Source organism: Heptranchias perlo, chromosome 31 (assembly GCF_035084215.1).
Source record: "Heptranchias perlo isolate sHepPer1 chromosome 31, sHepPer1.hap1, whole genome shotgun sequence".
Lineage (NCBI taxonomy): Eukaryota > Metazoa > Chordata > Chondrichthyes > Hexanchiformes > Hexanchidae > Heptranchias > Heptranchias perlo.
The window spans coordinates 18,209,387-18,230,718 of record NC_090355.1 but is presented as its reverse complement, the minus strand read 5'-3'; the positions used below and the strand labels follow the sequence as shown (position 1 = coordinate 18,230,718).

The window sequence follows — 21,332 nt, the reverse complement described above, 5'->3', positions numbered from 1 at the left end:
TCGAATAAAAGGGCACTGCTCTGTCAAAACAATACTGATCTAGATCTGTAGTACTGAGATTTATGCGAGCTCAGCATAATATTGAATTATTTTGACTCCGAACAATTTGGGTGTGTGATTCAATGTTAAAAACATTGAGTGTAAAACTGTAATTGTGTCCAGTAGTTTTCAAACTTTCCTGTGGGGGGGGGGGGGACTCCTGCAAATATTGACATACTCCCTGGGACTTTGCAGTCCTAATTTCTGAAAGATATTATTGGGTATTTAAAGGAAAACCTTGCTAGCGCTGAAGAAAACTTTTTCCAATTGTATACAGAAATAATGCAATGACGTCAACAAATACAGAAAAAAACTTTTTTAAGACTGTGCCTGTTGAACATGGTGTGTCCCCCGATGATCACATGGACTCCCCAAGAGTCCCTATGTGTTGGAGAATGGAACTCGCAGATATGAAATATGAGTTCAGATTTTGGTCTCTGCTGAAATTTGCACTTGGGCTTCGCCTTGACGGTGAGTTTATTTGTATTCACTGCAACATTCATAGGCAATCAACACTATTCCCCTCACTTTTATTCTTGTCCAGACCTAGAATAACAGTTTATACAAAAAGTGAAAATCTCATAATTTGAGTTTTCTATTATAGTCAAGCCACTTTTTATTTTTCCTAAATATATCTAATATTTTTGGAAAACACATTGAACACTTCAGAAGATAGGTTTACAAACAAAGGTCGAGATCTTAAAGTCGTCAGGCTTTTTACATTATTGCCCACCAGATCACACTGAATGGAGCAAATGGACAAAATAACAACTTTAAATGGGAAAGATCACCTCTGTATTGAGAGCCAGTAACTGGAGAACATCCAGAAGGACATAAAATGCTTTCACAACAGCATCAGTGAGCAGACAGACAAGAAACTGCCCCTATAACTACAGTTGGTATTTAAGACATCATAGCAAATCAACTGTTTAATCCCCTCTTCCTTAGAGGAAAAAGTGAGTAGGTGCAAAAGTAGCATTTAGTTAGCTAGCCTCAGAATAGAGCAGTATCCGGCTGGAGTTTGCACAGGCAGTGATGTTTCCCTCTCCCTTCGCCCCACCATTGGCATTTGTGCCTTCAACCACCTATGCCCCCGTGCTCTAGAATTCCCTGCCTCAGCTCATGCTTCTCCACCTGCATTTCCTCCTTTAAGACCCTACTTATAAACCACCTCTTTTACCAAATTTTTGGTCACCCTTCTCTTGGTATGTCCTTCTTTGACTCGGCACCCTTTTCTTTCTGATTATGCCTCTATGAAGCACCTTGGAGTGTTTTTCTAAGTTAAAGGCGCTAAGTAAATGCATTGTTATTTTTATATCTGGCTTACTAACATGTTATTTCTATTGCTGTGTGCTAATTTTAAAAATGCTTTCTGCCGTATGAGCACTGTCTTTCAAAAGAATGTGCCACTATTTGCAGTTTGAAAACCATCACTTTAGAAGAGGTTGCTATTTAAACATTATGTACATATCCTGCTCTTTCATTTGCCATGGGAAACATTAGTACAGTACAAGTAAAGTGTAAGATCTATACTGAGATTTACAAGTAGCTTTGTCTTGGTTTTTGACATCTGGCTTATAAACCCCCCCCCCTGTAGGAATGTTAAAAATATCCCTCAGGATATCAAATGTTTTTATTTGTACTAAGTGCCAGCATCATTAACATTCTTTATTTTTCCCCAATTTTTTTTTCCATTTCTCTGCTTTTCTCCTGAATGTTGATTTTTGCTCGAGTATTGTTTTACAGGGGTAGCAGTCTTCTGGTATCTCAGAAGTGACCATTTTTTTTGTGTGTGAGCCTGGACAGTGAGTATTGGCAAACTATTTGACCATAAGGGGCTTCACAACTGAGTCTGATCCCATCAATACTTGCATTGCAGTGCATTTTGCAGTAAGAGTCACTGGATAGTGATCAAGAGTGGGAAACCTGGCTAACCTTTTCCTCCCTTGCTCAGGGACGTTGAGGCTAATTGTAGTTCCACAGCTGTTGCCTTGACTGAAATTGTCTGATGTTGCCCAGACTGGGGATTAGACCCAGGACCTTCTGTCTCTGTGGCCTGGTGCTAAATTGTGCACAAGTTACCATTTACCCATTAGGGCACTGGGGAGCTAGCATAATACGCTAAATGTTACTGCCTGCTTCTCTTCAAAATAAGATTTCTGAAAGATAGCACAGAGACTTGTGACATGCAGGCTGTCACCTGGAAATCCTAACACACAAATTTCCCTATTTCAGTCATGGAACTTGAATGTACTGAGCACAGACCAGACTTTTCGGAACCTAGGAACAAGTAGGCCATTCAGCTCCTCAAGCCTGTTCCGCCATTCAATTACATCATTACTGATCTGAACCTCAACTCCATATCGTTTGATACCCTTACCCAACAAAAATCCATCGATCTCAGCCTTGAAAATATCAGTTAGCCCAGCATCCACGACCTTTTGGGGGAGATGGCTCCAGATTTCCACTACCCTTTGTGTGAAAAAGTGCTTCCTGATTTCACTGCTAAATTGCCTACCCCTCTTTTTAAGATTATGCCCTTTTGTTCTGGATTTCCCCAAAGAAAATAGTTTCTCTGTATCTATCCCATTGAATCCCTTTATCACTTTAAACACTTCGATTAGATCACTCCTCAACCGTCTAAGCTCAAGAGAATACAAGCCAAGTTAATGCAACCTGTCCTTATAGTTTAACTCTTTAAGCCCTAGTATCATTTTGGTGAATCTGCACTGTACACCCTCCAAGGCCAATATATCTTTCCTGAGGTTCGGTGCCCCAAAACTGAACACCGTACTCCAGTTAGGGTCTGACCAAGGTTCTGTACAACTGAAGCATCACTTCCACACTTTTGAATTCTAGCCCCCTTGAGATAAAGGCCAAGATCCCATTAGTTCTTTTGACTATGTTTTGTACCTAGGGAGAAGCAGAAAGCAAAAATCAGAAAAGGTGGCACCTGAGGCTTCTTTTGCATATCTCTCAGCATATGGATTTAGAAAACCATTGATGGAGGCTTTGGAGCAGGCCAACTGCTAAATCCATGTTGTGTGGATGGTGTTTGGTGCTGGGAGACCAGTGGACAAGTAGAAGGGACAATGAAACCAAAGCTGAATCTAAGAGGCGATTATTAGCTGGAAATCAGTCTCACGTATTCATTACCTTTTACAGTACATACACTTAGATTTGCGGCTGTTTCTATTGAAGTTTTGAGTTCATATTTGTGTTGGCAAGGAGTGTCACTGTGGACACCAAGTCTCACTGCTTGATGCTGTTGATGCATATCATTATTGCTACTTTATCAAGAAATAATTTGTAGTTGATTAATGAGCAATTCTGTGCCCAGTACATAATAAAATAAATGTTTAACACAATTAGGAGGAAATCTGGTTTTGATTATAAAGTCCTTTCTGTTCATTGCCTTTAGATCAACCCAAAAATTATTCCTTATAACTACTTACCTGTGTTTTTATCGATGTCAGATCAGTACCCTTTAACAATTATGTAGGTTATTTCTTTTTATGTATTTAAGTCCTGCTTTTCAACTTAATAAGTCTGTTTGATATTTTAGAAAATATATTTATTTAACAGTTATAATGAATGCTGTGTAAAACATCTACACAGGTACCTAATTTAAACTTTTTTTTAAAAAACTTAGATTTTAAAAAAAATTCTTGGTTTTGCAACTATCCCCAAGAGCATTAATTTGTGGTTTCTAAAATAGATTGCCTCAAACCATTGAAAATATGTTCAAAGAGGCAGAACTTTTTTTTCTTTCTTAAAAAAAATTTCCTTCCTTTCTCCTCCTCTACAATACCACAATTTTATCCCTCTGTGTGCAAGGGGACTTAGCTCGCAATTCGCAGTGGGATCAAAGCTGCTTGGACTGAATCTAACTTCCTGATATTCTTGGTGAAAGAGGTAAACGTTTCCATGTTCTGGGCAAATAGATTAGCCGGACGGAGACGGAACCGTCATCTGTAAGTAATTATTCTGCTAATGCCCTTTACCTTTTGATCTGGTTCACAGGCGACGGTGGCTGCCACCAAGGCCATAAGAGAAAGTGGAATGAACCTGAACCCAGAAGTGGATGGGACTCTGATCAGGGTGCCAATTCCTAAGTAAGTAATTTGAAGGTTATGCCTAAGGTTTCCGTCTTTGTCTGCTGACTGTCATTACAGGGCAGTTGCTGGCAAAAATACTTAAGGCTGAAAATTAAGTTTTTGAAACATGGTGAATTTTCTTGTTGAAGATTATTTCTGTATAAAATGCAATGTTTTGTTTTCTGTATTCAGAAAATGATGTGAATTAAATATTTTACCTCCTCTAGCTCCAATTTAGAATACTTTGTAAAATACAGAGAAATAATATGTTGTGGAAAATGTTACTTGAAAGTTACAAAGCCAGTTCAAGTACTTGAAATCAAACTTGCTGTGATTCAAAAGCTCACTAAGAAACTCTACTTTTAACTAGTTTAAATACTGCCAGGATAAGATGATTTTTTAATCTCTAGTTTTAAGTAATTTTATTTGTAACCAATTTTATTGCTTTTTCTAAACCTATAATTTTCATTCTGGGTCCTTTGTCAAGCTTGCTGATCTCTTGGAAGTGTGTCTTATGTACACAAAAGCTCAGGACATACACAGTACAAGTGGAATATTTGAAAACTGTGATGTAATTACTTGGAATAATCCAATTTATCTTCCAATTATCAAGGCATGGCTCAGTTAGCGTTCATTTTGAATACCAAATGCCTTCTTTTAATCATGAACTCTCACACGACTTGATCTTAAGCTGTCTGATTCACTTCAGTAATAGTAATGTATAATTGAGCGTTAAATTGGCCTGAAAACGTCCCTTTGTGTAGATAACATAAAGCAAAAGTCTGCTGATTGTTGGTAGTTCTGTCATTTAAACAGAACTCAAAGACTGAAGTTTTAAGTGTGTACAGTTAGTTCTTTAATGGCTGTTGATATCATGTCACAATAGCAGCAATAATTGTTTTTAATGCTCATACAGCAACAAGAATTTGTATTCATATAGTGCCTTTAATGTAAAAACATTCCAGGGTACTTCACAGGTACCTGAGACAATGCCAGGGAAATGGGGATGGGATCAGTGGCAAAGGAGCAGAGTTTGTGAGCTTTGGTCTCCCCAATGTTGAGCTGGAGGAAGTTACAACTCATCTAAGACCGAATGTCAGACAAACAGTCTGACAGCACAGAGGCAGTCAAGAGAAATAGTGGAAAGGTAGAGCTGGATGTCATTGCATACGTGTGGAAGATGATTCTGTGCCTGTTGATGTCACGGAGGGGCAGAATGTGGATGAGGAGGGCGGCAAAAATTGTTCCTTAGGGATCTCCAGAGGTGACGATGTGGGAGAAGGAAGAGAAGCCATCACTGAAGATGCTCTTGTTACATTCGGATAGGTAGGAATGGAGCCATATAGTACAATCCCACAGGGGTGGATGATTGGGGTCATTGTGCTGAAAGCTGCGGGGTGGTTAAGGAGAGATAAAGCACCATAGTCAGAGTCGTTCTTCATTTTGGTCAGGGCTGTTGGTAGCATGAAGACAGAAGCGGAACTAGAGGAATTCAAAGTTATGGGAGAAAAGGGAACAAAACTGGGAGACATGGACATATGTTCGAGAGGAAAGGGAAGTTGGAAATGGGATGGTAGTTGGCATGGATGGATGGGTCCAGAATGAGATTTTTGAGGAGGTGGGTGATAATGGTGGTTTTGAAGCACCATGCCCGAGATGTTAGCTAACATGGGGGCCAGGAAGAGGAGTTGAGTGGTCAATAGTTGAGTGCAAAGGGGATCAAGGGTTTCATAAACAAGATGAGTTTGGAGTGGGCTGAAGGCAGCTGAGGAGAAACTGCAGGGATACGGCGTTCTAGGGCTAAGAGTGGAACACAATCACTTTGATCTCGCTGCCCAGTAGTGGTGTCTGAAGTTTGGGAAATTCAGTTTGCCCCCACCCCGTTTTGGGAGCTGAAGGTGCTTGAGGAATACTTGCACCCTCACCACCCAGAGGAACTTAGTTCCTTGACCGTCAGCATCTGAAATGGGTAAAAGAGGATATTCATCTATATTATTTTTATCCTACCCACGAGTGATGGGTCTGTGAATATATTGGTTAGGGAGGGGAAAGAGAAAGTTAATTTTGTAGAGAATGGCAATTTTGCTATAACACGTGCACCAAGGAATCAAAACCCTGACTATGCAAAGTCCTAAAATTGTGTGTGAACATTCTGTGTGAGGGACACGTGCTCTGTGTTAGAGTAGGTTGGGTTTGTAACCAGAGTTGCCCAAAATCTTTTATGCTTTGACAGATGCTGACCAGTATGATACTTTGCTGCTACAAATTAATATATTATCCTTTTTGTTATTCCATGCCACAGCTGATCAAATTAATTATAACCATATCAATTTGTTGGTTTAGCCAATAGTCCCCTTCAAGTTGCATATTTGATTAGTGTGATAACTTATGTAATGAAATGGAAAGCAGCAGTGTTCAGTTCTCTGATCTATTTTATAGTTTATTTTGCTTATTGCAACAAAATTCCACTTGATGCTTATTCAGTTGTGATATTTAATCAACTGTACTATGGAATTCCTAGGTAATACATTGATTTGTAGTGGAATGGTATAACAGTTGGGTGCTCCGACGTCCTGTCGTAATAGCAAGTTAATTAACACCCACCGTTCCGCACACACTTTCCTGCTTTGAGAAAATCACGGAGTGGAGGCCAGCTATCAGTAGGGAAAAGGGGAAACTTGGTATTGAGGCACATCTGTCATACAGCTCCTAGCAGCCGGCCAAAAGCATTATTGCCAGAGGCCATCGGAATGTTGTCTTCTTGTTACCTTGGTTGGAGGATGCTGCATAGCCCAGGAAGGCATAAAGAGAGGGGAAGAATACAGGAATGTTAATTTTATTAAACATAATATAGTGTTCTTAAATACATAATACTTGCATTAAATAGTGCCTTATCATATTGAAATGTCTCAAAGTGCTTCACACAATGAATTACTTTCGAAGTGCAGTGATTCATGTAGGCAAACACATCCCAAATATCTTGTATGTTTCCCAAAATTTGTTGATTTAAAAGTATTAAAATACTTATTTGTAATGGTAGGTTTGGAATATTGCATTGTATAAGATATATTTTAGCACTGTTGTTATCATAAGCATTGTTTTGACAGCTAATCAAAATGAGGGTTGTCATGGACTGATTGATTTATTGAATAATAATTACAAGTTTTCAGTTTTAATTTCAGTGATCAATTCTAAATATAAAGAATCTTGTGATTTTAAAAAAAATTAAAATAAATGAAATATTGGAGGATATAAATGTTTGCTTTCTAATTTCCTTTTGACAAAAAATTATGAGGAATATTTGTACCCCAGTGATAAAATGCAAAGTGAGTGTTAAATATAGAAATCCATTATTTCAGCTTTAATATGCAAAAAGGCAAAGCAATTTACAATCAGTATATTTTATTTTAATCCATGCGTTGTGAAATACACTGTGTATAATATGTCCTATTGTTAGCCAAATCAAAGCTTGTTATTCATGTAAATAGAAATGTAACAAGTGTTTTCACATCCTGGAAAAGAATAGGAACTTTAGATACTGTCTAATCATAGTTATTAAGGAAAATTTGTATTTTAAATTCAAATTGCTGCTTCATAATTTCAGTTGGCCCATGGTAATTATACTAGATGAAGTTCAGAGTCAATTCTAACCACAGATCTTTCAGGGCTACTATTACTATGCGAGATTGTTTTTATAATGAATCTATAATTCACACTGAGCTGGTGCCATAATGAAGAACAGAGAAATGTCAAGGTTTAACCCAGCAATACAACCGACAAACATTGTTTGTAACATGCGTAGCGACTGGTTTACAAAATGAAGATTGAATGCAAATTTGAACTTTCTACCATTTCAAAATAATCTTTTGAGGCTTAAGGGCATAAATCACCAAACCATGCTAAGCAAAAATTGAATTGATTTTTTTGGAACATTTTCGCTATTAGTTTTACTTGTAGACACTTATACTTTTGGTATTTTGTATAGAATGTTACAAGAGCATAACAAAGAAGTTAGCCCTAGGAGCACTGAAGGTCAATTTCAGCTAAATATTAGCATTTTATTTTTACAATACACTAGTGGAATTCTGTCAATTTCCAATGATAAAAATTCAGAAGTAAAATTGGAGAAAAGTAAGCATAATACATTACCACACATTCTTAATTCAGTGTATTTGAAGACAAGAAATAATGCTTTTAAAATTTTGCTTCAGAAATGTGCTGAGATGGCATGATGGGGCAGTGATCGACGTACTTAATGTGGTCTGCATGGAATGGATGAGCACAGATTCTGATTTACAGTTCCCTACATGTTGTTAATCTCATCTGAGGTGCAGCAGACATGGTGAATGGAGGCGAGGCACCCTCGCAGAAGGAGGGAAAATCTGAACACGAGTCACCCGATACCATTCTTGCACACCTCCTAGCAGGCCACAGTCAACCCCAACCAAGGGGAATTACAACTCTGCAATTCATCCCCAGTCTATTTACACAGTCATTTTTTATTTCCTTTATTAAAAAGTTAAAAATCAGAATGACTGACCCTGTCAGTGACGTGCAGCATGGTGTTGTTGCAAAATAACGGGAACATTTGTACATTCTGATGTAAAACATTCAGATTAGAAGAATCTACCTTTGAAAATACAGGAGACAAAGCAGTTTATGTATTTATGTACAAAGAGTAAATCTAGCAAGATTCTTAATGCAGTATTTTTTAAAACCATGTATTATTGTGTTTGTGTATACACACCCTTCAGGCTTTATTTTTCTGGAATTTGCTTTGATATCTGTAACCATTTTTGCAGGGTGACCAGAGAACATAGGGAAAATCTAGCCAAACTTGCCAAACAGTTTACAAACAAGTCAAAAGAATCACTGCGAAAAATGCGCACTAATGCCATTGTTCATGTAAAGAAATCAAAGGACTCTGTCTCTGAAGATACAATCAGACTACTAGAAAAACAGGTCAGTGTGGTGTCTTTTAACAGAATATGGTTACAATTTTCCCAACCTCATTCTTTTGTTTTTAATGTTTTCAGTAGACCAAAAGGATTTCTTAAATGTTTCTTAAAAGCAATGTAATAATGTTTTGACTGAAAACATTTGGTGTTCACAATTGCACTACAGGACTAAGTACCTGACTTTATGATACCCCTATCCTATCTGTAGGTTGATAAAAGTGGAATAATGGATAGAAAGGATGCATTACATAATTGTGTACGGTCAAAAGATGATTTGGAACTACTGAACCCTTTCCCCATTATTTCTTGACTGTTTACTTATAAATTGGCTGCTGTCAAACCACGGTAGACTGCAAAGACAAGATCACAAGCTAGATCTGGATGAAGAAGATCATTCAGACCATCCATCTAGAAAAAAAACCTGTAATTCTCTACCCTCCCCCCACACCATCTTATTAGGATCAGAGGGTGATGTCAGAGGTATAAAATACAGTGCAAGTGTAGGGAAGTGATACTGTAAATTCTGACCAACAAACATGCAAAATATAATTTACTTCTTCAACCCCCCACAGAGAAGGGGATACTTGTATGTGCATAAATGAAAGAAAAATAAAGCAGTGGAGAAGCGACACCGGCAATGAAATTAAAGATCAACGATCCACAGAAAGTCTGACTAGTTCATGTAAAAAAGTAGTGAACGTCTATTTTTGGCTTAACTGTACTCATGTCTGAATTAATGTTATATGGAGCAGTACTGTGTACAGATGGTACAGTGACCAATTGCCAGAATGTCAGTGCGCTGTGATATGGCCTGTAATCTTCCTGCTACTGCAAACAGGGAAGGTTTGCTGCAGTTTGTCCAAAGATGAATTTACTTGGCATTGAAACTTAAGGTTTCCTACATGGTGGGCCAATTAAGTTATGTTGAAAATGAAGAACTGCAATTTTTAAAATACAGTTATTAGATCTCTTGTGGTTTTGCTCACGGTGAGTCAGACATTATTACATTGTTGCAAAGTAAGGGGGAGTGGACATGATGGGCTTTCCGACTTTGTAGCAATGCTAAAGATTGTGTAAACTGGTCAACGGCGGATCAAATCAATCTGCTGATGTAACTGTCCACTACAACACCTAGTGGTTTCAGACCTGAACTGCAGATCTCAGACTGTAATATTGATACAGTCTTCTGCAGTTAAGGTCCCAAAGGGCTAGGGAGCTAAGGTTCAGCATGGCTAAGGAGGAAAAACTTTTTAACTGATTTGTGAAATCGTTGCTCCATTCGTTGCCCCTCCTGGGATAAAGTTTATATTAATTTTAATGCCTCCAAAATTTTGTTTGGTAGTGACATTGTGACACCTATGCACCAAATGATTTTATTTTTAAATTTAGGACTTTTGTTCAGAATGTCCTTCCAAACTTGAATTCTAGGAGAGTTCTTCTTGAATTTTCCACTTATATCAATTGTACTTTTCTTTATTTATATTAAGAAATAACTCAAAGCAGGTAGTACAACCATTCAGAATGCATTACAAAATATTAAATTTCAAGTGAAACATTTAATGTTACATGTAACAAGCTGTATTTGCTTATTAAACAACCTCCTTGAATATAACAAACTTACTTCTTTTTTCAGTCAATTTATCTCACAAAAAGTTACAAAAGTTTTGAAATTTTGTATAAAAAAAACTGGTTTCTTTCCCTTTACCTGGGGAGGGGAGGGAGTTACAAACAGCAACTGACCAGACTTGTGTTAAAATTTAAAAAAATTGTGGGAGTTGAAGCCATAGATGCACGTTAGGAGAAAGTCTGGTTTACTGTTGAGTCTCTGGCAACAGGAAGAAAGCCTTCGGCTTTTCAGAGAGATACAGGGCTCCAACAAAATGTTGTTAGATGCTTCAACACACAAAATCCTGCTGAACTGATGCTTGTTTTCTTGCAATTTTTTTAATATCTTTATGTTACAAATTTTATTTCCAGTACTAAGTTTGAGATAGTGAAAGCTCAAGATAGTGGTCAAAAGGATTTTCATAAAGTATTTAGTTCCCTTTTTCCTTTTTATATTGGTATCTTTGAGCAGTCAGCAAATGTTGATTGGTTGTTTTTATACATTCCTAATAGCTTTTCGTCAGATATATGTAGTCACTTCGCTCATTATGTGAATTGCTCAGATTTCCTACTCAAAAGCAGCAAGTTACAAGTTACAAATGTGATGTAAAATCTGGATTTTTTTTTTATTCTTGGGATGTGGGCAACACTGGCAAGGCAGTATTTAATGCCCATCCCTAGTTTCCCCGAGGGCATTAAAAGTCAGCCATGTAGTGTGGGACTGGAGTCACGTGTAGGTTAGACTGCGTAGGGGTGGCAAGTTCCTCTTCACTTGTTTGTTTTTTAAAATTTGTTAGCTTTCAAGATCATTTTCCAATGTTAGCTCACACATTACCAGATTTATTGAATTCAATTTCATGACTTGCCATGGTGGGATTTGTCCTTATAACCACCAGGCTACCATTCCCAACACTCTGGATTGTAAAGTAGTTACAGGAATGTGGTGTAACTGACATTAAGGTTCAGACTGTGAGACAAAGGTTATTTTATTACCAGCGCAGTGAGTAATGGTGCTTTTCAGTTTTTGACATTTAAGCATCACCCAAGTCCAGCATCAAAACTTAATGCATAGATGTTCTACAAGATTTTTACATTGTGCACTGTAGAAAGGAATATAAAAATTTCCCATTAATGCAGCAGTTCTACTGGGAGTAAAGTTATGTTATTCTTCTGGTGGCTGGGATAGTACCATCTCAAAAGTGACATGGGGAAATGGAGCTGGATGTCTAAATGATCATCTGGTATTCAAAACGCTTTGTTTTGTGTCGCCATTTAAACTTCCAGCACCAAATGCAATTAATCCCCCTTAGTGATCATTTAAATAAACTCTCCTGTTGCAAATTTTCAAATTCAGTCCATTAATTAAATTACAAGCCCTAATCATCACCACTGACCTTACATTATTGAAATCAAATTAATTATTAATATGATGGAAACTAATATCAATACCAAAAACCACAGGGGACTTGCCAATAAATACAAATCCAAAATACTGCAGAAGTATGGAGTTAAGTCGACATCCTCTTCTCTCTCAGCCAAGTGATTGTGAATGATATCTGGTGTTACCCATAAAGTCAGTGAATAAATCCCTGGCTTGCATACTGGCTTTCATTTTACTGATGATATTATGTACAGACATGTCAGCTTATTGGGAAGATGGTAGGCATTCCTGCTTGATAATGGCCAGAGAGTTTAGTTGCTGTTTGTGGAAGATCTCCTAAAGAAGCAGCAAGTCAGTAACTAAATTGCATCTAAGGGGCGCCAAGGGCTAAATTATGAGGAGATATTACATAAACTAGGGTTGTATTTCCTGGAATATATATAAGGTTAAGGGGTGATTTGATTGAGGTTTTTAGGATTTTGAAAGGAATTGATAGGGCAGATGGAGAGAAACTTTTTCCGCTGGTAGGGGAATCTGGGACAAGGGGACATAACCTTGAAATCAGAGCCAGACCATTCAGGAGAGAAATTAGGAAACACTTCTTCACACAAAGGGTGTTAGAATTGTGGAATTTTCCCACAAAAAGTAGTAGATGCTAGCTCAATTAATAATTTTAAATCCGAGATTGATAGATTTTTGCTAGCCAAGGGTATTAAAGGATATGGAGCTCGGATAGTCAGCCACGATCTCATTGAATGGCGGAACAGGCTAAAGGGGCTGATTGGCCTACTCCTGTTCTATGCTGCTATCTCCAAATTAAATGCAAATAGCGTCTGGAAGTGTTCATAACCTCTTCAGCAAATCCAGGCTGTGATTGAAGATTACATCACTAGACATTGATCTTAGTCATTGAAAACACTTAGCTCTGCAGGTAACAACATATTTCTTTTTTTTGTTTGACGAAGCTGGAAATCATTGTACATATTCATATTTTGTGAGGTCAAGATTCAATTTGCAATGTGCTTATGGAAGAATGGTTCTTGCTGATAGAACTGTGCAGACTCTGGAGGCATTGAATGCTTAAAGATCAACGTGATTTGTTTGGTCAGGTTCCTTGTGTTTAGTTGAGCTGGAGGAGGGGTTACGGGGGTCTTACCTATAGATTGGAGGTAATGCTACATGAGGAATTTTCCTTAGTTGAGGATTCTTCTCCCCTTTCTTCCTGACTTGGCTTTCCTGAATCACAAATCATTCACAGTTGGGTCAGGTAATCCACTTCCAGGTGTCCAGTGTGCCAATGTGAATTTGGCCACCAGGAGATCCACAACAGCCCAGCAATGATTCTTCCTCTGATTTTTTTCTTGCTTCCTGTGGGGAAGCACCTGGCCCTTCTGACTGCAGAAATCTTTATAGAAAAGGCCAATTAATGTTGGTATAGATATCATATATATCAAAGATTAAGTACATGCTAAATAAAGCAAGATGTAATTATACTGGCATTGCTACATTAATTTTCTGGTAAATGATATTCCAGCCTAAAACCCATTGCAGATCCCTGTATGTCTCTTGCATGAATTCCTGTAATTACTTCCTTCTGACTGCAGTATTTGGTTTTGTTCTTCATTTTAAAGTTCTTTAAACTTTAATTACAGTAGTCTCTATACTGGCTGGTTGAGTTTGTAACGTTGTTCTGAAATTGACAAATAAGCCTTTTAGTTTGTGTATTGTGGAGGGGAGTCACTTTGGTTTCTGTTACTTTATTTTATTTAAAGTTTGGGGAACATTTTTAAAATTTTGCAAATTGTTTGTAGTGCAGGAGAGTTAATATTGTGATTCTAATAAGTCCGGCCTAGGATATCCACCTTTAAACAGATTTAAATCTTTTAAACTTGGGCTCTGAAATCACACAACCATTTTAAACGGGTTGACACCCCAGCTAAAATAGTGGAGAGTGTCATTTCAGCCGAATGGGTTAAGTATTCATACACTGTTATTACACAGGGTCCTAGTGTTAGTATGCTGGAATGGTTTAATTGAATCACATGATCTAAACATGTTGATTCTGATTGTTACAGTGAAGTTAGAGAGGTTAACTATATAATGCATGCAGATTAGGAATAATCCTCTCAATTATATTTAAATGCTGCAGCCCAGATAAACTGGCAAAATACCAACTCTATGTCTTAATTTTATTTCTGTATCTGTACCATAACATGTACAGCAAAGGAATACAGGATCAACAAAAGTTGGCCGTGAATAAGTAGAAATCATGGAATAGATGGACAAGCAACAAGTTTTTTAAAAATTCGTTCATGGGATGTGGGCGTCGCTAGCGAGGCCAGCATTTATTGCCCATCATGCTGGACCATTTTCTATGTGAAATGTGTCATACCAGTGCTTCCGAATTAGTTGATTTCTATCAAGCCATTGCTTAATCAGCTACATTTCCCTACTCTCTGTATAGAATCATACAGCACAGGAACCGGTTATTCGGCCCATCATGTTCATGCCAGCTCTTTGAAAGAGCTATCCAATTAGTCCCATTCTCCTGTTCTGTCCCCATAGTCCTGCAAATTTCTCCTGCATGTTTCTATTGTCACTTTATATTTTATCTTACTGATTATTAAACCCAATAGCACAATGCCCCCCGCAAAAGGTCAACTCATTCCATTTATCAGCTGTCCACTGAATGATGCGATAAGATCTAACAGTAAGTTATCTTTTATAAATTGACTATTCATCAGTGAACAAGAGTGAGAGTCAGGAGCAAAGCAAATCGTTCGGACAAGGCTGCTAATAACTGGCTTCTGTGATGTTCGCAACGTCTTTAGAAACCACTGCTTTTTACCAGTGATGGATAAGTGATAATTGTTGGAAGAAGGCGTATTTCAATTAAATTATACAGATCAAAAAAGAACAAGGCCTTTTACCAATGTGGTGCTGTATGTAGGCCTGAACATTTTCTGGATAGTGTAAAACTACTGTGGTTGGTACAAGCTGTCTCATTATCTTTGTATTGTTAATAAAAAATTGGGACAATTAATATTGTATGAACCTGGGGTATATTTTGCTCTGTGTGAAGTTAATTAAATTAGGGAAGTTTAAAATGATAGCTTAAAGTATTTTTTCTTTTATTTCACACACAGCAAAATATGCACACTTGTATCCAGAAAGCCAAAGCAGCTTAACAAAAATTTAGTCCAAATTACTATTAATTTGCTAGTTTATTTTATTTTAACTTCAAATATAATGTTCCAAAAAAAACTGCATTCAGTGCTATAGCAAAGTTTCTTTGCAAACAGTGGTTCTGTGAGAGGTTAAGCAGTGGTTGTAGATGATAAACTCCTTTTAATTCCTTTGTTGTTCTTTGCAGATTCAACAGATGGCAGACGATGTTGTTGCTGACATGGACAAACATCTGATGGCAAAAACCAAAGAGCTCTTAGGTTGAGCAGGATGGAAAGTATATGAAATGGGCAGGAGATAAAGAAATTATTTTTTCCCACCTCCTTTCCAGAAAGTGGTTGCTCATGCTGGATACAGTTCCATGGGTACTGGCAGCCATTCAGCTGTTTGCTCCAGAGACTATTCTTTGCGTATTAAGATTGTATTTATATAGCGCCTTTGACAACCTCAGGATTTACCAAAGTGCTTTACAGCCAGTGAAGTACTTTTGAAGTGTAGTCTCTGTTGTAATGTAGGAAACGCAGCAGCCAATTTTACACACAGCAAGCTTCCACAAACAGCAATGAAATAAATGACCAGAACATCTGTTTTAGGTGTCGGTTGAAGAATAAATGTTGGATGCCAGGAGAACTCCCCTGTTTTCCTTGAATGTTGCCATGGGATCTTTTATGTACACCTGAGGGGGCAGACAGGGCCTCAGTTTAACTTCTCATCCAAAAGACGGCACCTCCAATGGTGCAGCATTGCTTCAGTACTGCACAGAAGTGCCAGCCTAGATTATGTGCTCAAGTCTCTGGAGTGGGACTTGAACCCACGGTCTTCTGACTCAGAGGCAAGAGAGCTATCACTGAGCCAAGGCTGACTGACAACTATTAACATAGCCACTGAATATTAACAAGGTATTTGAATATAGTGCCATTTGACCTTCCAACAAGCACATAAACCCTGTCCATTTGCTGAGCATAGACTATGGATCAAACTTGGGAAGTTCCTGACCTGTTTGCCTACATGACAACGATGAATCTACTTTAGAAGTAATCTATTGATGGTGTTTTGGTGTGTCATGAGGAAATGAGAGGATCTGTATAAATGCAAGTCCTTTCCTTTACTCTTTTGTATGGCCCTGTATCTCACCACATTATGCATTAGTCGCTGAAGATAAGTTGTACATTGAAAAGACTGAATGCATTTTCATTCTACATAGTTGTTATTTCAAACTGTAGAAAATTAAATTGACACATTCTGATTGGTGTGCCTCAGTAACTTAGCTTTGTAAAGTATAACTTAGTTTAACTGCCACAAGTAAAAGACTACATAATTTTGTCACTTGAATTATGTGAATGATTGAGAGATCCATGCTGTTGTCAGAAAATGAAACTGTAATTATCTTTAAAATAAAAAGTTGTTTCTTCACAATATTCTCTTCCTGTAATAGTCTATAAAATATATGAAACCACATAATTTCTTAATTTAAGAAATTTATTGGAAGTCGTTTGCATGCACTTCCTTAGTGTTAGGTCTGAACAGGTGGCTATTTAAGAAAATGAACACAAACAGCATTAATCTGACTATACTTAATATTTTAAAACATAGTAAATTTACTATTTGATGAAATATTCCAGGGCTGTGTGCGTTTATCTAGTTTTAATTTATAATTAGCAAAATGTAGAAAAACTTTTGCAAATGTTATAACTTTTCAAAAATTCAAAAGAACATTTGAGCCCTTGAAGCTTTTAAGTTCAAGTTGGTACAACTGTGCCCAATGTTCATGCACTGGAAAATGCTGACTTTCATGAGAATAAAAGGTAGATTTTTGCAGTGATGGAGGAATGTTGCGGTGCAGGCTTTGTAAAAGTCGAGTGATGCATGTCCAATCCCAGTCAATCATCTGGGTTCAAATCTAGTTACGTATTCAAAGCAAGCTCCTGGTGTGTAACTCACCACTCACAAGGGAAGCTCACTGATTTAGGGGTGGGATATTTGATGCTGCAGCACCTGTATAAATTGTTGGTTAATTTTTGCAGGCGAATCTTGGGAAGAGGATTTCTTGACCTGTTTGCAAGCTGCAGACCGATAATGCAAGGCAGAGCCCCAGATTCTTTGATGCTGCTCAAGTTGGGGGAAAGTATGGCACTCTATGGAATTCTCCCCACAGGAGTAGTCAAAAGTGCTTAACAGGAGGTGATGTCAGTTAGGTCTGTATCACTCAGGGCAACTGGCAGCAAATTTGCAAGTTTTCAGACTTATAGAAGGTAGCCAAGGAAAGGTGACCTACCAAGTAGATGGGCAAAGTAGGCATGTCAAAGAGTGTTTCCTTGCACCCTGTTACACATTGACCTCTACCCCATGCAAAACTTTTAAACTATCTTACAACCCTTTAAGTGCTTACCATGCATGCCTTTACTATAACAAGGCACCATTTCTGGCTGCAACTTGATACTGAAACTTTTGGCACACAAATTCCTTGAAATAGTTTCACACTAAAAAATCCTTCTGACAAAACTGAGCTGTATGATGCATGTTCATGCACTCACACACACAATGCGCTGCAGCATAGGTACTTCGCTGTCCATACACAACGGGTGCATCGAAATCATATTCCAATGATGGAAATACATGACCCGATTTGTTTTCCTACATTTGACCCATAGTTAATTGACCCAAAAACCAATGCAATTCATGGTGATTGCAGTGGTATAGGCACCAAATTCAAAACAATTGAAAATTGTTTAGATTTACATCAACAGCACAGAGGCTGCCGGCAAAGGCCGGTGAGCCCACCAAAATAATGCAAATGGCCCCGAGGACAGAAGATTGGCTGTGGTTAGGGGCACATCTTTGTGGCCGGTGGAAGTCCTAGTATCTCACTGAAGATGTGCTCCAATTCCACTAAAGCGGAAAATCAAGACTAATCAGATTTACAATTAATTTCTGAGTTTATAACTGCTTTCTAAATTAAATGTGTAAAAATAGGATTTAAATTTGAGGAGTGCTCTTCGTGAGGTAGGAGTAAGGTACATGATTATTCGGATCCACTCAACTCTGCTTTTTAGCTGCCTTTCAAATTTTTTTAATGCAAATTGTGGGACTCGGACAGAAAACTGCAGGACACGCAGCAAGTAGAAATTCCTCGGATTTGTTCCAGGCTGTGCTGTGCAAAGTCACTTATGCTGGGTATGGTGCATCGGGTCACATAACTTAGAATGGTGTGAGGGCATTTCTTGCATAGTGAATGAAGTTTCCTTTTCTGCTGGGTCCATATCCCTTAAACTTCTGGAGATGCAGCCTTGACAAAAGCATCCTCATCCCTAAGGGAGTGTCCCAGCTTTGGATTAGAGTTTTCATCTCTGTGTATTAAAAATATTTGTAATGTTGTTTTAATGAAGCACAGCTTTTTGTTGTTCTAAAACTTAAAAAAAAACTAAAAAGTATTTATAAGACTCTGTAAAGGGCTCTGAATCTGCACTTACTCCATTTTAAAATAAGTAGAAAAAACTTGCGTAGTGCAGCACCTGAATTCATGCATTTGCTATTTTGGAGCTTTCCTCTTTGCTACGGTTACAAGTTCAACCAGGAATGACAGTCAGTACTGCACCAGAAACTTGCTCAAAACAAAAACATCGCACAACTTCCCAGATCAGCGTTACTGGACTCAAATGGTAGACCTGGTGATATGAGCTGAGGTGCAGCAGGAACTTCTGTTTGCGTGTTGTTAGAAAATAAGAATTGCAGGACTCAAGAGTAACCTTGCTGAATTATGCTTTGGATTTGCTTCCAAATTGCTCCAAAAGCCTGATTGTTTGAAAAAAAAGTTAGTTTGAATGAGTGTCAAAAAGTAACATTTTGCTAGTGAGGATATCATTTATTTTGTTCACTGATGGCAATATAATAAATTATTGTTCAGATTTAAGCTTACAAAGGGCAAGATGGGTAAAATGTAATTTTGTAATAGATTTTCTTTAATGGCCACTTTTCTTTTTTAAAAAAACACACACAGATCTTTCATCTACTTTTAAATCCACCTCTCCCCCATTGGTTAGAAGAGTAAAAAAAAATCTGGGCTGGGTGAGTATGAAAATTAAATTCTGCATGAACGTGCTCGTGAGAAAAAAGGTTCCTCTGTATTATGAATGTGATGTTAGAAATTTTTCCAGTGAAATAATTGAAGTCTATAATTATTTTACAAATGAGTTTATAACAAACAGAAACTACATTTTATGGAGGTATTAGCTAACCTTTGCAGTATCAAAGCCCCCCTGACATTTACAAACAGCTTAATTTCAACCATATAACTCCAAAGTGCTTTGTAAATTTTAAAATGTGTAATTCTCCATCCAAAATATCCAGCATAATGAACTGTTTGCTAATGTACTTCAAAATACAATTACATCAATTGGCATTAGTTCCAACTGCTGATACCATAATTAGAGAGTTAAGAGCTCAAAGCCTCTCCACAACTCTCTCCAGAGTAACAGTAAGGTAACGATTTTAAAAGTTTATTTTAAGTATGATGTCATTATGTATTATATAAAACAACAGATGCCAAGGAGTTAAAAGCTGTAATTAAATCTCAGTGTTCTGCTGATGCCTCTATGACATCACTATAATCCCTCTGCCGAGTTAGATTTATAGCACCCTTCCAGTACAGTATCTATTATACTGTAAACATCAGCTAAACACTGGCACTGGTGCATGTACCATACTAAAGCTGTATGTGATTTGTACAGCATATTTATACAGTGGACCACACGTTATTTATCCAGCTGCTGTCCCTGCCTATACTGCAGTTATAGAATACTGGCTCCTCCTTCACCAACACTGCTCGTTCTGCTGTCAGATATCAGTTTCTCTGCTGCGCTGGGCACGCAATTTAAAGCAAACATTTTTATTTGACACAGTATTACAACCTAGAATATCAAACGCGACTGAATCACTTGCTTTTAACATGTACTGGCATCTAATATGAAGTAGAATTACAAAAACGTACATGATAACAGTATATTCTTTCATTTAGATTATTCAGTGAATAAAATTAAAAGATGGATGTAAACAAATGATTCCCTCCTCTGGAAGGCTGCATCTACAGATCCACATATGCAGGGTGGGATGAACAAGCTGCTGACACAACGCTTTACCTGCTACATTTTCTTTGTTTAATTTTCCCCCACGTAATGTCAGTATAAAAATAATTTGAGTGAAATCATAAATTATGCAGAGATTTCACTTTTTTGGAACTTTGTTTAAAATTAACTCCTGTTTTTCTGCAGTGAAATGCAGTCCTATCAAATTGTTGCTATTTCTGCTGTTGAACTCAAGTTGAAATGCAATGCATTTTACAGGAGTTTGGATTTCATGTATATGTACAGGTTAAAACACTCTGTTAAAAGACTGCAATTTTATCTTGCCAATCAGGCTATGGCTGTAGTCCTTCCTAATAAACTGAGGAAATTGCACATTGTTTAAGAACTGCATTAAAAAAACATTGTTGCTAATAGCGAGAAAATGCTCTATGGTCTTCAAATAAACAAAAATTTATTTTGCCCAGGCACAAGAAAAAATGTGGGATTTTTTTGCAGTTAGTCTACATATGTCAGCAATTTTACTGCTTTGTGTATTTTGGCTAACAACACTATTTCATGATAGATGAATGAAGGAAAATCATAAGCCTCTGGCAGTCCCAGGGACATGCAAATTGCTTTCAGCTGATTACTTTATTTCATTTGACATTTATCAAATAGTTTTCAATGGATACATCATTCTACTACTGTGCAAAAGATTGTTAAAATAATAAAAAAAAAATCAACATAATGTGTTAATAAGTTTAGCTATGCAAAAATGTTAATCTGCTGAAGTTAGACACAGAGCCGGTGACATTTCTACAAGACATCAGAACCTTTCAACTAAAACTTGCTGCTCTTGTGAGCTGCACGCTCCTGTTGAGTTTTTCCCCAATTCTCCACCCCCAATCATTCTTCATGTTAGACCCCAACACTAGAATTGAGCGAGGTGAAGATGGTCCATTCTGAAGCGGTCAATAGATTATAACCACATCTTCAATTGGAGATA

At 37.5% G+C, this 21,332-nt stretch overlaps 1 protein-coding gene across 1 annotated transcript in view; it reads left to right on the top strand.

Annotated features, from left to right (window-relative positions):
* mrrf (mitochondrial ribosome recycling factor) overlaps positions 1-16,684 on the top strand; it is a 42,489-nt gene extending 25,805 nt beyond the window's left edge. The window contains exons 5-7 of the mRNA XM_067969668.1: positions 4,063-4,154; positions 8,939-9,098; positions 15,454-16,684. Coding sequence (XP_067825769.1) covers positions 4,063-4,154; positions 8,939-9,098; positions 15,454-15,531 — 330 coding nt within the window. The 3' untranslated portion in view covers positions 15,532-16,684. The remainder of the gene's footprint in view (positions 1-4,062; positions 4,155-8,938; positions 9,099-15,453) is intronic.
* The last annotated feature ends 4,648 nt before the right edge of the window (positions 16,685-21,332 follow it).